General features: G+C 33.8%; 1 protein-coding gene across 2 annotated transcripts; it reads right to left on the reverse strand.

Moving 5' to 3' along the window:
• Positions 1 to 545: 545 nt before the first annotated feature.
• Positions 546 to 17421, reverse strand: HAUS1 (HAUS augmin like complex subunit 1). 2 transcript variants are annotated; one of them, XM_003759515.4, is made up of 10 exons: positions 17269 to 17421; positions 15147 to 15321; positions 13764 to 13899; positions 12717 to 12851; positions 10205 to 10328; positions 7698 to 7763; positions 6356 to 6409; positions 4322 to 4393; positions 3946 to 3993; positions 546 to 822 (listed from the first exon to the last, which is right to left on the reverse strand). In XM_003759515.4, exons 1-10 carry the CDS (start codon positions 17356 to 17358, stop codon positions 742 to 744), a joined length of 981 nt encoding a protein of 326 aa, XP_003759563.1. In that variant the 5' UTR covers positions 17359 to 17421; the 3' UTR covers positions 546 to 741. The 2 variants fall into 2 exon arrangements, with proteins under 2 accessions (XP_003759563.1, XP_003759562.1); XM_003759514.4 differs by lacking the exon at positions 6356 to 6409 and having other exon boundaries at positions 17269 to 17420.
• Between the last annotated feature and the right edge of the window lie 287 nt (positions 17422 to 17708).

The following is a 17708-nucleotide window of genomic DNA, read 5'->3' on the forward strand; positions in this document are numbered from 1 at the left end:
TAATAATAATAATAATAATAATAATAATAATAATTCAGTACCAAATTACTAGCTAATGAAATTAATAACCAAATATATTAAGCATAATTAGTTATGCTTTCTTCCTTTGGGCTACAGTATCTAAGCCCCTCCAAAGTCTCTTCAACCATTATAGCACAAGTTTTATTTTCCTTTATGAAACCTTCCTTTACCAGTGTGTCTACACTGACCTCTTCTTTCTCAGAACTTCTAATTTATGGCCTATAAGTCAGTATACTTTGTCATATTATGCTTCAGTAATTTTTCCAATGTATACTTTGTACTTTTCTCAAGATTATATAGGCTCTTTGCAGGTAGGAACTGAACAGGAAGACCACTTGCACTTAAAAGTATAGACACTTCTTCTATATCCTTCCATCACACATCTAGTTAGATAATTGGGTTTTAACTTTTGTTGAATAAATTTATTTAAGAGGAAAGATGATAGCTACCAAAATACTCATCTAATAGATGAAACAAAGGATACCTAACCTCTGAACTGTTAAGCACACTTCAGAATAGAAAACTGACAACCAAGATAACAGTTTATTTTCAATTTAAAGAAATATGCATTTGGATACAAAAAGACAATACATATAGGGATTTTTAAAAATAAATAAGGACACTATTATCTCATGCAAAGAACACAGGAATAAGGGATTAGGGAAGGCAGACAGAAAATACACTCAAAAGTTTTAAGTCCTTTTCCATTCACTTTACTTATTAGGTAAATCGACGCTTACTTTGATCTGGTAACAATTCCATCATGTCCACCTTCTTTGTGAGCTCAGCATCCATGGAATTCTAAAGGAAGAAAATATTTCAGTAATATGTGTTTTAATTTCCTATTTATACTTCTCTATACTTTAAACCAAAAGTTAGAAAAAAAATTACATTTAAGTTCTGACATCCCAAATAACATGAATATTTTCAAACATTTCCTGATCTATCAGCCTCTCAAAGGCTTTAGAATATATAATGTTAAGAAAGAACTCTGGGAGATGACTAAAAACCATTACATTGAATTCCCAATCCCTATATTTATGCCCACCTGCATTTTTGATTTCCTTCACAAGCTAATTATACAAAATTTCAGAGTCTGATTCTTTTTGTACAGCAAAATAATGTTTTGGTCATGTATACTTATTGTGTATCTAATTTATATTTTAATGTACTTAACATCTACCGGTCATCCTGACATCTGGGGGAGGGGGTGGGAGGTAAGAGGTGAAAAATTGGAACAAGAGGTTTGGCAATTGTTAATGATGTAAAGTTACCCATGCATATATCCTGTAAATAAAAGGCTATTAAAAAAAAAAAAAAAGAATATATAAGAATATATAAGAAAGTTAGAAAGTTAATAATATATGAACAGTAACTACATCATTTTCCATCACTAATATGCCCTTTCAAACTACCTCTCTTTCTTCCTTCATTCCTATTAGATTCTATATAAATATACAACTCTAACTCTGTCCTCTAATCAGTAGTTTCATTCTTAGCTTTCTTAACTATGTGCTCTCCCTTCCTAATGGACTGGTCCTTTCTACCATTTCTAAAGAAACACTCACTGTATCGTAAGCTATGTATCCTTGATATTTTTAATTTCTTTAATCTCCTAGTTCTCACTGAAAACAACCTTTCCTATTGTGAAACATTTCCCTTGCAACTTCTCCAAAGGAGGATGTTTTTTCTCCTACTCTAAAACTTCCCAAGAAAAATACATATAATCCACTTCTCACTGCTATTTCAAGACCACAGATGTGTCATCAATATTATTTTGAAATCCATGCCACCTATTTATACTACCTCTTCTCATCTTTATTGTTGTCACCTAGACACCCAAGTCACATTCCTGCCTGTGTTTTAGGAATCTTACTTTGGAAAACGTGTGAAAAACAGACTGTAAAAAGAGAAAACCTGTGGCAGGAAGACACCATTATATACTTCAACAATACTATATGATGATCAATTCTGATGGACGTGGTGTTCTTCAATAATGAAGATGAACCAAATCAGTTCCAATAGAGCAGTAATGAACTGAACCAACTACACCCAGGGAAAGAACTGTGGGAGATGACTATGAAGAACTACATAGAATTCCCAATCCCTCTATTTTTGTCTGCTTGCATTTTTTATTTCCTTCACAGGCTAATTGTATACTATTTCAAAGTCCGACTCCTTTTATAGCAAATTAACTCTTTGGACATGTATACATATATTGTATTTAACTTATACTTTTAACATATTAACATGTATTGGTCAACTTGCCAACTGGGGGAAGGGGTGGGGGGGAGGGAAAAAGTTGGAACAAAAGGATTTGCAACTGTCAGTGCTGAAAAATTACCTATGCATATATCTTGTAAATAAAAAAATATAAAAAGTAATGATAAAAAAAACTAAAGCAATTTGATTTCAATTATGCATGTGAAGTTATGCAAAACATATTTCTGCATTAGCCATGTTGCAAATAAAAAAACAAATAAAATGAAATTTAAAAAATATTATCTCATTTGCACCTCACAACAACTCTAAGAGACAGGTGCTTTTATTATTCTGTTTTACAGTTGAAGAAATTGAAGATTAAGTGACTTGCTCAGAGTCACTGAGCTAGTAAATGTCTGAGCTGGGACTTGAGCTCAAGACTTCCTAGTGCCTAGTGCTCACTTGGCTGTCTAACCCAACAAAGCACAGGCTAGTCCAAGTGAGAGATGATGAAGGCCTCAAACATGGTTAAGGCATTGAGTAAAGAGAAGAAAAAAGATGTTGTAGACTAGAAAAGGAATAATTAAAGGAGAAACCACATAACATAGTCATGACTAGCTATAGGGCATAAGGGAGAATAAGGAGTAAGGATAGAAAAATCCCTTTTATGCCATATTAAAGATAAACTGAATTGTATTTTCTCTACTTCTGGCCTTAGCTCCTGCCATTCCCTATGCTTTTGATACCCTGACCCTTACAATTTCCCATCTTTACCTATTAAAAATCATACATATCCTTCAACAGTCAGCTCAAATGTTACTATCTCCAATTAAGTTTTGTCTGATATTTTCAACCAGAAGTGGGCTGCCTCTTTTCTTTGTTACAAATGATACTTTCACAGTATCAAATAATTATGGTTTTAGAGTCAGGCTTAAATGACCATTTAATTTAACTCCCCATTTTATAGATGAAGAAATTAATTTGCTCAGTTTGCTAGAATCTAAGTTTAAGTGTCTGGTCACCAGTGTCACCTAGCTAGGATATGTCTCAGGTAGGATGGGAATCCAGGTCTTCCTGACTCCAAGTCCAGCATCCCATTCAGTATACCAACTATTCTCCAACTTCGGCAAAATCCTTTCTAGTAAAATCATCAAAAATTTTAATGCCTATGAGCAAACAACAAAGTTTCTTTAAAAACAAATCTGAGGTATTTCTGGGTTCCTAGGAGATACAAACTGTATCTCTATGGTTTCAGAAATAATGCACTATACCAATCTATGGTTGACTCATGTATTGTATTATAGTTGAGCATATGTTATCTTCTTCATTGGATCATAAGTTCTTTGAAGGCAACATAGTTGGACAGGATCACTGGACTTAGGAAAATAGAAGAAAGGGATTCAAATTCTGCCTCAAATACATACTAATTATGTCTTTAACCAAGTCTTTTCCCCTCTCTATGCCTTAGTTGCTTTATCAAGTAAAAAATGAGGACAATGATGATCTCTCAAATCCCTTTTAATTCTAAATATACAAACTATTCATCTTATAATCATCCTTATATCTCCCTTAGCACCAAGTATAGTGACCTGTATATAGTTAGTTGCTCAATACATGTTTGCTAAATGAATAAAAGAATATGTGTGTATGGGAAAAGCTACTCAGAGGAAAATTTATTGAACACTTTGGTGCCACATTTACAAATTTAATTAAGTTACATACCAATTCTCGTTTTGCTTCTTCAATTTTGACTTGAGCAAGAGAAGGATTCTTTTAAAGGGGGAAAAAAGGTACACATTAATTAAAAGGGAATTCATCAAGATATGGGTAAATCTTAACATGGTCTCTTTAAACAAGTTAAAATGTTGAGGTTGGTTTTTTTTTTTTAAATAGTGTTATCAATCTTCTTCAAAGGAAACTTGGTGAGTATACTCAGAAAACATACAAAGACACAACAATGCTTTAAACCAAATGGAAAACACATATACTTTCCCATTAGAAGATTCTGATAGTGAAATTAAACTCTCAGAAATGTTCATTACTCTAAGTTCACTTTGGATTTGAAACATTTTTAAAGTCATGACACTGTAATAAATACCGGCATTAAGTCTAAATAGGATTCCAATTTCTTCTTCAAAGGTGCAGTCTGTTGTTTTAGTTCAGCCAGTCTCTAAGGAAATAAGAGAAATAAATTACCAAAGAGCAAGAGATTGATGAAAACATTTAAAGCTCAAAAAAGATACAGCTAGTGTAAACCAAGCTTCAAAGGTAATTGGAAAAAAGAAAATTAAACTATCATTGAAAATAGAAATTTTACAAGTAATTTAAAAGAGAAAACTTATACAATTAACAATAAAAAAGAATAGCAATCACACGTGGGCTATGTAATCTGAAAAAGGAATGGATTAAGGGAAATAACCCATATCCCACTTATATGATGTCTAGAAAGTATCAATTTCAGTATCAAGTTATCAAAATGGAAAAAGATGTCTAAGATGTACAAAAACTGCAAGATACAACTGAGAGAAAGAAATAAGACAGAAAGTGTGAGAGAGAGAAAGAGTGAAACAGAGAGAGGGGGAGAGGGAGAGAGAGATTAAAAATATGAACTAAATCTAGCAAAAAACTGAAAATGAAGTAGATGTCCATTATCTGCAGAGGAACTAAACAAGTTGTGGTATGTGAACGTAATGGAATACTATTTTAAGAAAAAGAGAGTATGAAGAATAAAGAAAAATTTGAGAAACTGCATGTAAATTGGTACAGATTGAAGAGAGCAGAACAAAGAGAACAAACATAGACAATGACTGTCTAATGTAAAGGACAACACTGAGATACATTAGAACTGATTAATGCAATGATCACTCTTGACCCCAGAGGACTAGCTAGGTGTAGAATGTGAGATACATTTATCAGACACAGCCAATGTGTTAATTTATTTCATTTAACTATACTTCTTTATTACCAGGGAGGGTTGCATGGGGATTGATAGATTAGAAAGTAACAGTGGTGATTTAAAAGTAACAATAAAATATTTTTTAAAAGAACAATAAATTAAATGTATGCCAGCCTATTAAAAGTAAAACAAGCAGCAAAGAAATGCACAATTAGTGGAACTACAGAAATAGAGAATAGGAAAAATACTGACATGTTAATTAGCATTCAATGCTGATTTCACACTGTAAAAGGTCAACAAAAATACTAAGAAAAAGTTATACTAAAAGTATACATAGGGGCAGCTAGGTGGCACATTAGATAGAGCACCAACCCTGAAGTTAGGAGGACCTGAGTTCAAACTTGACCTCAGACATTTAACACTTCCTAGCTGTGTGACCCTGGGGCAAGTCACTTTACCCCAACTACCTCAGAAAAAAAAAAAAAAAAAAAGGATACAGCTATCAAGTAGATACAAAGAGGCCTCAAGGTGTCAGACATAGATTGCATTCTACCGCTACCAAAACAGCCAGATGGAACAAAGGCAATTTAAATGGTAAAATAGATAAAAGTGCTAGAAGACTTGAGTTCAAATCCAGTCTGAGACATTTATGACCTGTGTGATCCTTAATGCTCTTTCCCTCACTTTCCTCAAATGTAAAAAAGGTATAATAAAAACACTTCCCTTGCAGAAGCTGTTGTGAGGATCAAATGAGATAGTGTTTACTTGTAAAATATTTATGTAGCACAAGGCTAATAGTAGGGGTTAGATAAATGTTTTTCCCCTCTTCTATCATTTGATTTGCTATATAGTCTTGGGATATTTGGTAATGAAAAATCTGGCTGAGGGGAGAAAAGGACTTTACAGCCATATCAGACATGGTCAATGCATCAATTTTTCAATAAAAATGCTTATGCTATTCAGAACTTGACAAGGCTCCCAAAATATTCTAGCATTTCCATATACAAAAACCAGAAAGTGTGAAGGATAAACAAGAGAAATCAATAAAACTTTTAAAAAAATACAGAAAGTATGTTTTAATAATGCAGTTAGAAGCATTTTTTAAATTTTTATTTATATCTTTTGTTTTTATATCCCCTTCATTTCCAAATATAACCCCACTCCCCACCCAAGTAAGATATCTCTTATGACAAAGAATAAAAAGCTGAAATTTCTGAAGAGTTTAACAAAACTAACCAACATTTCCATGGAGTCTGACAGTAAATACAATGTTTCCATAGTCTTGCACCTCTGTAAAGAAGGGAGAGGAGTGCATTTTTTCATCTCTTCTTCAGAGTTAATGAAGGTCATTATAATAACAGAATTAAGTTTCAGGAATAAAACTTATTAAAAGAAAAACAGGAAGACAAAATGGCTATGTGAACCATAAAAGATTAAGAACGGCTTTCCCTTTTGGCTAGAGTTTAAAACATCAAAGTCGAATTCATTTTTTTTAAAAAATAAAAAAATATTAACTACTTCTTAATTTAAAAATTCCTTTAAAAAAAATAACATAAAGCAATGTCCAAATACAATATTTTTATGATTTTTTTTTCACTTTTCTTTGATTTTGGGGGGGAATCTAGTAATAGTATCACTGGGTTGAAGGGTATGTACTGTAAATTTGGGGTCTAGTTTCAAAGAATGGTTCTACTCTTTCACAGCTCCACCAACAAGCAGACAAATGCATCTGTTTGGCTGTATCCCCTCCCCTTTTTTGTCAACTTTGCCAATCTGATGGGTATAAGATGGAACTTCAAAGTGGCTTTAAATTTGTTTATCTCGAATTATTAATGACTTGTCATTTTTTTCCCCCCATAACTATAGGTAGATTGCATTTCTTCCTTTGACAACTGAGAGGCACTATTTAGAGAAACAGAGAGCTGGTATTAACTTATACAACTTGAGAAAAAAAAGGCTTTAGGATACAATAAAGTGGAGAGGTGCCACACACAGAACTAACAGTACATCCTCTAGGGATAGTCCCCTCAGGAACATTGGGAATGAGGGACAACTCAATCTAAATTCTTCCAGAGAACATAAGTCATAATGTCCTGATCTTTGAGAAGCACTGGCCTAAATAAATGCAGAATGAAGTATATGTCCATGAAACACGGATAATGTGTATTTGGTATGCTTGAATATACTTATTTTTTACAAGAGACAATAATATTTGGAGTCGGGGAAAGTGATTCAGAAGCAACAGTTGTATCTTTTAAAAAAGACTTATTAAACATTTTTAAAAGAAAGCAAAAATAAGTGCAGAATGAAGTATGTCCATGAAATACGGATGTGTACTTGGTATGCTTGAATATACTTATTTTCTACAAGAGACAATAATATTTGGGGTCGGGGAAAGTCATTCAGAGGCAACAGTTGTATCTTTTAAAAAAAGACTTATTAAACATTTTTAAAAGAAAGCACAAATAATCCACATTTTAAAATAAATCAAAAGTTTCATTCAAATTAAGTAACATGATTTCAAGGACCTTAAATTATTCAAGAAACAGAAAATTCAGCTAGATTAAAAGCAGTTTACCTCTGAAAGTGCCATTAATGACTGATGAGACAGAGAATCATCCATTCCTCGAGCTGAAAGTTGCTCCTACAAAACAAAAGCAAATAACTTAAACAATTATTTTTCAATTGAAGGTACTGCTAAGAATTTCCAATAACATAAGCTTTAACAAATTTAAGTTACAAGCCAGAGATAAAGGCACTACCCTATTCATACTTTTATCTATTCATTAATACTACACACTCTAATCATAAATAATATAGTATTTACCAACATAAAAAACTAATAACTTCTAAACTATGAGATATTTTGTGGAAAATAAGTGACAACCCCTCCCCATCCCCACTAATTAAGGGAAAGATTTCCTCATTAGGGGAAGATAATTATAAAAATGTATCTCATGGCTCAAATTCATTCATGAAAAACAATGCCCAGTAGACCACTACCACCAACTAAGAATGTTTTCATTATTTATAATTTTAAATTTAAATTTAAATTTTTAAATAAAAAATTATAAAGAAAGGTGTCCTGAATAAAAATAATAATACTAAGAAAGTAAACTTGAAAAGTCATATTTTCTAAATAAAGAAAATCTGGAAATAACTATTAACCTGATTAATCCGTACAGGTAACCAGTTTATCACTTTGTCACACTGATTTAAAAATAATTCATAAAGTAAGCAGGCTAAATGTACTAAGGAACAGTTAAACGATAATGAAACAGAACAAGAAAATTGTAAGTCTTTTCCATTTCAAATACATACATTTAGACAGTCTTCCTGCTTTCTACTTACATCATAATTACTGATCTCATAGGCTAAACCAAATATAAAATCTCACAAACACCAAACACAACAGTTAATTTGGAAAACCCAAGAATTAAAGAAAAGGCCTTATCACATTAGAAAAATCTGTTGTTTTTTTTAGGATGTCATTTGAGAACCCTGTTTCTTTTCAGGGTTTAGTGGAACCTAACATTCAGTTCTTAAAAGGCCAAGAGATCAATTCAAAACCAAAAGAAGGCAGTAAATTCAACATAAGTAGATTATTTAAATATCAATAAGAAAAATTTTGAGCCACCATTGCTTTCATTTATGATTTAAATTAAATAAAAAATCTTAAAAAAAAAAAAAAAAGAGAAAATCCTCTACTCAGGATTCTTACATCAAAATTTTCACATTAAAGCAAGAGTAGAAAAGAGAACTATATATTATATAGTATCAGCAAAATATGCATTGGAGATCACCTTTTTTCCTTTTTTGATAGATGTATTAATATGTTTTTGCTTTACTTTCCCAGTAGTTCTGACACTTATTAGTTTGATTATTATCTGGTCTTAAATTCTCTTCCACCTTTTCCTATCATTGCACACAACTTACCAAACAACAACCCTGAAATATTCCCTCCACTCACCTCCTCTAGTCCTTAAATGCTGCTTTTTTGTTGTTCAACCATATTTGACTCTGTGGTTTTTCATGGGTTTTTCTTGGCAAAGACCCTGAAAAATGAAATGGCAAACTACTCCATTGGAATAGTTTGCCATTGCCTTCTCCAATGGATTAACATAATCTTAAAGCTGCACTGAAAGACATACTATTCCGAATTAGAGAGGTAATAATCCGGCTATACTTTTATTTCTGGGTTCCACATTTTAAGAAGCACAATAAGCCTGTCAGCACCTAGAAGACAATCAAGATGTGGGCTTTGAGATCATGCCATGTAGGGAGATCAGCTGGGAGAACTGCAGAAACAAGGAAAAGACCTAGGAGGAACATGATAGCAGTCTTCAAGCATCTGAAGATGTCATATAGATGAAGTATTAAACCTTTTCTAGTTTGCATAACCAGAAACATATCAGTGAGTAATGAATGGAACATTACAGAGCTACATTAGTTTTGATGTCAACAATAAGTTCCAACAGAACTAACCCCAAGTGAAATAAGCTGACTCTTCAAGCAAAGGCTGGACGACCACTTGGGTATGTTAAAGAGAGCATGTTCAATGTATGAGCTAAATTAAAGGACTTCTAGATTTTATTATCTTAGGCAAGACATTAACCTCTCTGCCCCTCAGCTTTCTCATCTTTAAATTAGAGATCAGAAGCATAATGGATAGTATCTACCCCAGTTGGGAAGACCCGAGTTCATGTCCTGTTTCTAACACATATGTCCTGTTTCTAACACATACTGACTGGGAATTTGACCTCAGACAAATTACAGCTTCTCAGATCTTCAGGCAACTCTCTCTGAAACTTTAAGTTGCACAGCAGGAGCCAATCTTCACTGAAAGAACTTGCTTACTGGAACATTCAATATTCCTTTTTCACCACTACTTCCCAAGAAGGTACACCCCTATCTCACAGGGCTGTGTAAGGAAAGTCCTTTATAAACTTGAAAGTGCTATGTTCAAATGAAATTTTTTAAAATTATTTTCTTTGGAGCAGAAATCCTCAGACTCTTAAAATCTGAAATTCTCAACTAAATGAAATCGTGACAGAAAACTCATTAGATTCAGTCCTTTATACATACCTCTGCAGCTTTGATTCTTAATCTGAGGTCATCAGATTTGGCTTTTAGAAAATCTATATTTGAAATTCGACTGTCAACTCTGGCTTTTTCCACGGAAAGATGCAGCTCTGCTTTCTTGAGGTCCCTTTAAAAAGGTAAAGTTTTCTTCATTTGAGTGTAATTTATTTTTAAAAGGCATTGAACAGCAGCAACAGTTTTTATATTCAACTTTCTATTATCCATTTGTGGAATACCTAAATGCAGTCATTTTATATCTCAAACTGGTTTTCTCTAGCCACCCAACAACATACTCTTGGTTACCTCCTCCACATTGCCAGTTGGTGTTTTGCTCAAAGAATGCAAATTAAGTTTAATATTACCTTGTCACACATACTTAAGAAACAAAATCTGTTGTCCCCCAAAAGTCATGAAATACATTTCAAAGCTACTTTAAAATTAATTTTTAATGTGCCTTATTGTGGATTATACTTCTCCAGTATCATGACAACAATGTATAAAATAGAAAAGAGAAGTCCTGAAAGAAGTTTTTTACTTGTTTTTGGAAAAAGCTAAACCATTTTATTAGTATTTTATTTCTCTTACTAGTACTATTACTTGATTAAAAGAAATCAAGTGTTATCTCATTTGAATGAATGAATGGGCTGCATTAGACAATACTACCTTTCAAACAAGTACAACAATTCTAAATACGGGAATATCTGGCATGTAAACAATTTAATTTTAGAAGAGATTCCTGTTCTTCTAGTAGTCTGTGCAAACTCACTACAGTAAATCTATCATGAAAACTCATAACTTTCTTAGAAGTTTAACTTAATAGTAATTGACCTCTGTTCCTCATTAGAAGATGGAAAAGAATATCATTTAATTACCACATATATAAAAATAAGTATATATGTATTATTTGAAGATAAGTAAATAATGAAATTTCAGTCTATTTTGAATTGTCATTTATTAAGTGTCTATTCCAAGCCAGACATTTTGAATGATTTTCTAAATTTTCCTCAATATTAAATTTTCACTTTGCATAAATAAAATGTCTTTCTCTTTCCCCCTGCTTCTGTGCAAAGAGAAATAGAACTAAAGATACTGCCATCAATTCACTATGTGGCTGAACAAACTGCTTTCCCTCTCCAGGACCAGTTTCTTTCCTATAAAAATGAATGCTGAATTCAATGATATCTAAGGTTTCTTCCAACCCTAGAAATTACATGAATTTATGACACTGGCAGGACCAAGGGCATATATCCAAATAGAATAAAGCTCATTAAAACATTTACTACATAGTATTAAAAATTAAAAACAAAACAAACAAACAAAAAATACATTTACTACAGCTATTTCTGTGAGAACAAAGAATTGAAAACAAAGTAAATGCCTATCAATTTGGGAATGGCTAAACAAACTGTGATACATGAATGTAATGGAATATTACTGTGCTCTAAAAAAATAAGAAATGAGATTAATACAAAAAAAAAAATAATAAAGATCTACATGCACTGAGGTAGAGTACATTAACAAAGCCAAGAAAACAATAACTATAACAACATAAAGAGAAAGAAGCACTAAAAAATCAGAAGTGAATACTATAAAAATTATAAAAAAACAAAAAACAATTATGGCTCAAAAACTCGAAACAATATCCTCATCCTACCTCTTTGGGAAGATGGGAGTTTCCCAAACGTACACTAAACATATATTTGACGTCTTCAATGTGCTGATCTGTTATGCCCTGATTTCCCCCCCCCCCCCCTTTTTGTCTTTAAAAAATACTATGTTGGGATAGCTAGGAGTTACAGTGAGTAGAGCATCAGCCCTGAAATCAGAAGGACCTGAAATCAGAGTTCAAATCTGGTCTCAAACACTTAACCCCATTGCCTCAGGGAAAAAAAAAAAAAAAAATATATATATATATATATATATATATATATACACACACACACACACACACATATATATTGCTATATAGGATGGTCCTCTGGGAAGGGGAAGGAATATTGGTAGAAATTATGGTAATAAAAAAATAAATAATAAAAAAAAAATCAAAATATAAATACTCTTTCTTTCTTTCTTTTTTTTTTTTTGCTGAGACAATTGGGGTTAAGGGATTTACCCAGGGTCACACAGCCAGGAAGTGTTAAATGTCTGAGACAAGATTTGTATTCAGGTCCTCCTGACTTCAGGGCTGGTGCTCTATCCATTGCACTACCTCGCTGCCCCCCTACTTTTTTTTTTTTAAGCACATTTTCATGGGCACAAAAATACTATTATAAATGTAAACAGAATTCTTTATCCCTTAATGCCTCCTCACCCCTCCCCCAAGTCCCTAAGCCCACCAAAAAGGGCTTTAAAAAGAATGCAAGTTACCAAGGAAGAAGAAAGTAAATAGAGAAATGGGCAAACACATGCTAGAAAACAGCAGCTCTAAATCATATAAACTTGCCCTAAATTAATGACTACACAATATTCCAGTCTGCCTTTACCAAGTAAGACAGTCACTCTTGTATTTACTCACTCTCGTAGACATTTTTCTAGTATTAGAGTTGCAGTTAAATTTTTTCCCAATTTGTTCAATTCAACTTCCATTTCTTCATTTCTGGCTTTGGTGCGAAAAAGATCAGCAGCCAAGCTATTCACTGCAGGAATAAAACTAAGACAAAAATTTAATTATATAGCTGCAAATTTGAAGCTCCAGAGACCAAAAATTATAAGATTACTTCTTATTTCTAAAAATCCCCTTTGGTTTTCTACTTCCCTGAGTAAAAATAGGTGTTTTCAAGTCAGAAGACCTGAGTACCAGTTAATGTGCTAATACCTTCCAGGTTTATGATACTAGCCTTTCTGAATTGTACTTTTCATTTATATACCTTAAAGCGCTCTATAAATGTATTATTTTAAATTATCAATCATCTATCTGTAAAATATTCATTTTGAAAAATAAGGATTCTTAAAATCTGAATGTACATATACATACCACCCTCTAAGAGCTCAGGTACGTTACATACATATGTAATAAATATAGCTCTCTCTCTTTCTCTCCCCCACCCCTTCACTCTCTTTTTCTTTCTCTGAGAAAGAAGCTCACTGGATGAAGTATAGAGCCCCATCTCACTTGAAGAAGGAGAGCTCTGAAGCCAAAAGCTTTCCAACTATGGATACAGTCATTTAATCTGTTACTTTTCTTATTATTTTTTAGGGAATAATTCTAGTACTCCATAATCTTTAACAGTCTTCTGATTAATAAAAGATGAAAGTCATCCAAATGTTTGTTGAAATTAAATGAAATGAACGGGGCTAAAAAAAAAAAAAAATGAAGTTTGGTCCTGAGAGAAAAAAGTAGTTATTTAATTTATGAATCATCTAATGCCCTATGTTCATTTGAACTAATGTACTTAACTATTGCATAACATAATGCTTAACTTTGAACTAATGCATTAACATGGAAGATAAATTTTTGGCTACCTTCATTTTTTAGACTGTATCATTATTATTCTAAACTGAACAGTTCTCAGAGTGAAAAAAAAATGGGACAATTCATTGGTGGGCATTACAACTGACTTACCTAGCTAAGGAGGTATCCTTTGTTTCCAGCACCAATGCACTGTCAACTAAAGCATTAAGATAGCTGCTTCCAATACTAGAGAGACTGGTGAAAGACAGACTGACACTTTCCATGAGAAGATCTTGGAGATATTTGGCTGAAAGATTAAAAAAAAAAATCTCATAATGATAAGCACAACTATTATAAATCATGAATCCAAATCAACTCAATTATTTTTCCATTTCTACCATCCCCTTTAAAGCAGTTTTTGGTGCATTCTGACAGTAACCCTTACATTTTCACAGGTAGCTAATGTTGAATCTACTATATACCAGATACTATGCCAAACACTTTACATATATTATCTTATGTAATCCTTATGATAACCCTGGGAAGTGAATACTATTGGCAGAGGAAACTGAGGCAAACAGAGGTTAAGTGATTTGCCCAGTCACAAAGCTTTTAAGTGTCTAAGGCCTATTTGAATTTAAATTTTCCTGATGTCAGGCTTGGGGCTTTATCCATTGCATAGTAGTTTATCTAGTTACTTTCAGATATAATGAAAAAACTGATGTATGGACACAAGACTACTGGATCTAATGTTTTAAATGATAAAATCAGTCAAAAATTATTTTTCCCAATAAAGTTTGAAACGATTGACTGTTAGTGTTAATGGTAACATTTCCTTAACCAGAGAAACTAATTCTCTCAGACTAAGTGAAAAATAAACTTAAACCTATCAAAAGTCTGTGTTTCCTTGCTCCTTAGACCGAGCTTTCCTATTATTAATTCCTTTTCCAAAAAGAAAAATAAAAGCAATAGATATATACTTTGAGTTATTTCTATATTACCCAACCACAAATAAGTAGATATTGACTGTATTAATACTATCAGGTAAATTATTAGAGCTATACAAGTCTTGTGAGTTTGAACAATCAAGGCTAACTTGGGATCCACAAGTTAAAAGTTTTGGCCTACATTAGCCCCAGCTTGAAGCTTTCCTGCTTGAACTATATAAAAAGAGATAGTTTACTCTCAAATATTACAAAGTTTGCAGAATCCAAAGATCTGAATAATTATTATTATTAGTCTGACAATTAATATCATAAATAGTTCTAATATTCAGAAAACAGTATGTTAGACTATGTGAGTGATTCCAAGCATAAGAAATGGTCTCTTCCCCCAATAAGTTTCCAATGTAATTAGAGAAGTTTAAAATGCCATGAAAATTTTGTGAAAGCAGAGACCATCTGTAGTCAAGAGGATCAAGAAGCATTTGTGGAAAACGTTATCATCTGAATTGGGTTTTGAAAATGATGATAATTTCTATCATCTTTTGCATCCCCCACAAAAATAAAGCTTTAGTTTTACAAAAATTAGTTAACATTCCTAAACTACACTCACCTTCTGATTCATAGTCTCTTGCCTTCTGTTTCAAGTCTTCTATTACTAAGGAGACATCCCTGTCCCGTGTTTTGTTACATTCTGAAAGGTGATACAAGATATCTGTGGTCCGTGGATTCACTTCATATTTTGGAATGGGCTGATCACCAAAAATCTTCTTCAACCATAAGGCAATCTGATTTTTGAAAGGAATACCCACATTATAAACATTTTAATAGTTAATATACAAATAGCACTTGAGCTTTGCAAAGTACTTTTTAATCATTTAATCATCACATATTTACATTTAATATTTGTTCCCCACAACCCTGTGAGATTGCTACCATTATTATCCTCATTATCATTAGCCCTATTGTTATCCTCATTTTACACACAAAATGAAATGTCTAGGATCACAGCTAATAAATGACTGAGGTAAATTTTCAACCAGGTTTTCTTGACTCAAGTCCATCGTTACTTAACTACTGAACAGCTAGGAAATTAATAAAAGACAGGGTGAAAAGTGATTAAAAGCCACCTCATTAGCTCCAAAGGTACTAGACGTAATAAACATTGATTTCCAGAATCAATTATCTAGTAAAATTCTGAAAAAAGAAAAAACCTACAAAATTCAAAGAATATAGTCTTTTCCATAATGAACAATTCAATTAAATTTTTAAATGGCCCATCTATCAAACATTCAGGTCATTTGATCAAAGGAAATAATCTTTGTATCTTTCTTTGCAAACTCTTAAGTCATACATAAATATAATGGTTATATTTTTCTTTATGTAAGGTTTGAGTGAAAAGGCTGCAAATACTCCACTTTTTTTTTTCTTTGTACTTTATTAAGTTTGTTAGTTGAGTTTTTTTTTTTTTTAATAGCCTTTTATTTACAGGTTATATGTATGGGTAACTTTACAGCATTAACAATTGCCAAACCTCTTGTTCCAATTTTTCCCCTCTTACCCCGCACCCCCTCCCCCAGATGGCAGGATGACCAGTAGATGTTAAATATATTAAAATATAAATTAGATACACAATAAGTATTCATGACCAAACCGTTATTTTGCTGTACAAAAAGAATCAGACTCTGAAATATTGTACAATTAGCTTGTGAAGGAAATCAAAAATGCAGGTGGGCATAAATATAGGGATTGGGAATTCAGTGTAATGGTTTTTAATACTCTAGTCTTAGACAAAAGTAATGAGGGAAAAATGGAAAGGGAAGAAAAAGAGGGCAGTATCATGATACGGTGCGATGAATGGTATATTCTGAGTGAGAGCAAATTTCAAATGCTGGTTCTTTTTGTTACTATTCTACCTGTGTGAATTGGACAAAGCAACTGTCCTTTCACTCTCTGGCCCAGCTCTAGTGGCCAATTTGTATCCCAAATCCAAGCCTCTGTACAGGCTGTCTGGAATGCTTACCCCAATAACACTCGGGTTATCCCTTTTCCTGATTCTCAGTTCAAATCTGACCGGTTTACAAAAGGTTTTTTCTTGGGCGTCCATCTACAAATCCTTCGCTTTCCACATTTTCTTCCATCTTTTCCTCTGTACTTACCCAATTACTTACATAGTCTCTCCATTAAATATCAGATGAATAGGTATCTTAATTTCTGAATAACCGAAAGAACAGATATGCTCTGGGTCCGTTGCTAAACTCCTAGCAATTAAATGATTAGAAACTGCTTTCCCGCCCCGCCCTAGCCTTAGATGACTTCTGGATTGCTTTGCAGCTCTAAAGTGGGGAATCCCGAGGTCAGGTCTCGGGCCGAGCCTGGGGTAAGGGGGTGAGAAGGGGCGAAAAGTGAGATAATGAAAAGAGGCAAGAGAAGAAAAGATGGATTTGGCCACGAAAGCCTCCAGATCTCCCTGTTCCAGCCTCCAGGGCCACAATCTATTAACCTGAAAAATAAACATTTAAGAAGATCTGATAGGTGGGAGACGGGGGGGGGGGGGGGCACGGCCTGGCCCCAGAAAGCGGCTGCGGGGGTGGGGCTCGGGGAAAGTTCTGGGAGGTCTCGCGTTGGGGGCAGGAGGAAAGGACGACACATCTTTTAGAGGCTGAGGGGGTCTAGAGTCGGGCTCTAAAGTTCCGCCTCGTGGGAAGGGTCCCACAACCCCCACTCCGGGTCACCTTCTCAGCCTTCTCCTCCTCCTCCTCCTTCTGCTCCTCTTCCCGTCCCTCCATAGCTTCCGCCTGAAGGGTCTGCGGCTCCCGCCACATCCCGTGATGCTCCGCGCCACCAGCTTAGACTCCAACTAGCCAACTTCCAGTTAAACAAGAGGTGGGGCTCGCGCCTAAGAGGGAGGGGGAGGGGCCCATGCGACTTTTCCGGCGAAATGCCCCACCCCTACCGGCCTTTCTGGAAGTTGTAGTTCTTTCGTGTAGTTCCGAAATAGTTCTGACTCTCAAGGCCCTCCTAGCTCCTTCAAGCTGCCTTCTCTTGGTGGCCCAGAAAACGTGGATACGCAAAACTAGCTTATGTGCCCTGCACTTTTTCTCCTTACTTTTCTTTATTTACTTTCCTTCCCTTTTATTTTTCTACTAGAATCCTTTTCTCCTAAAAAGCCTCC

This window comes from Sarcophilus harrisii, chromosome 1 (assembly GCF_902635505.1).
Source record: "Sarcophilus harrisii chromosome 1, mSarHar1.11, whole genome shotgun sequence".
Taxonomy (NCBI): Eukaryota; Metazoa; Chordata; class Mammalia; order Dasyuromorphia; family Dasyuridae; genus Sarcophilus; species Sarcophilus harrisii.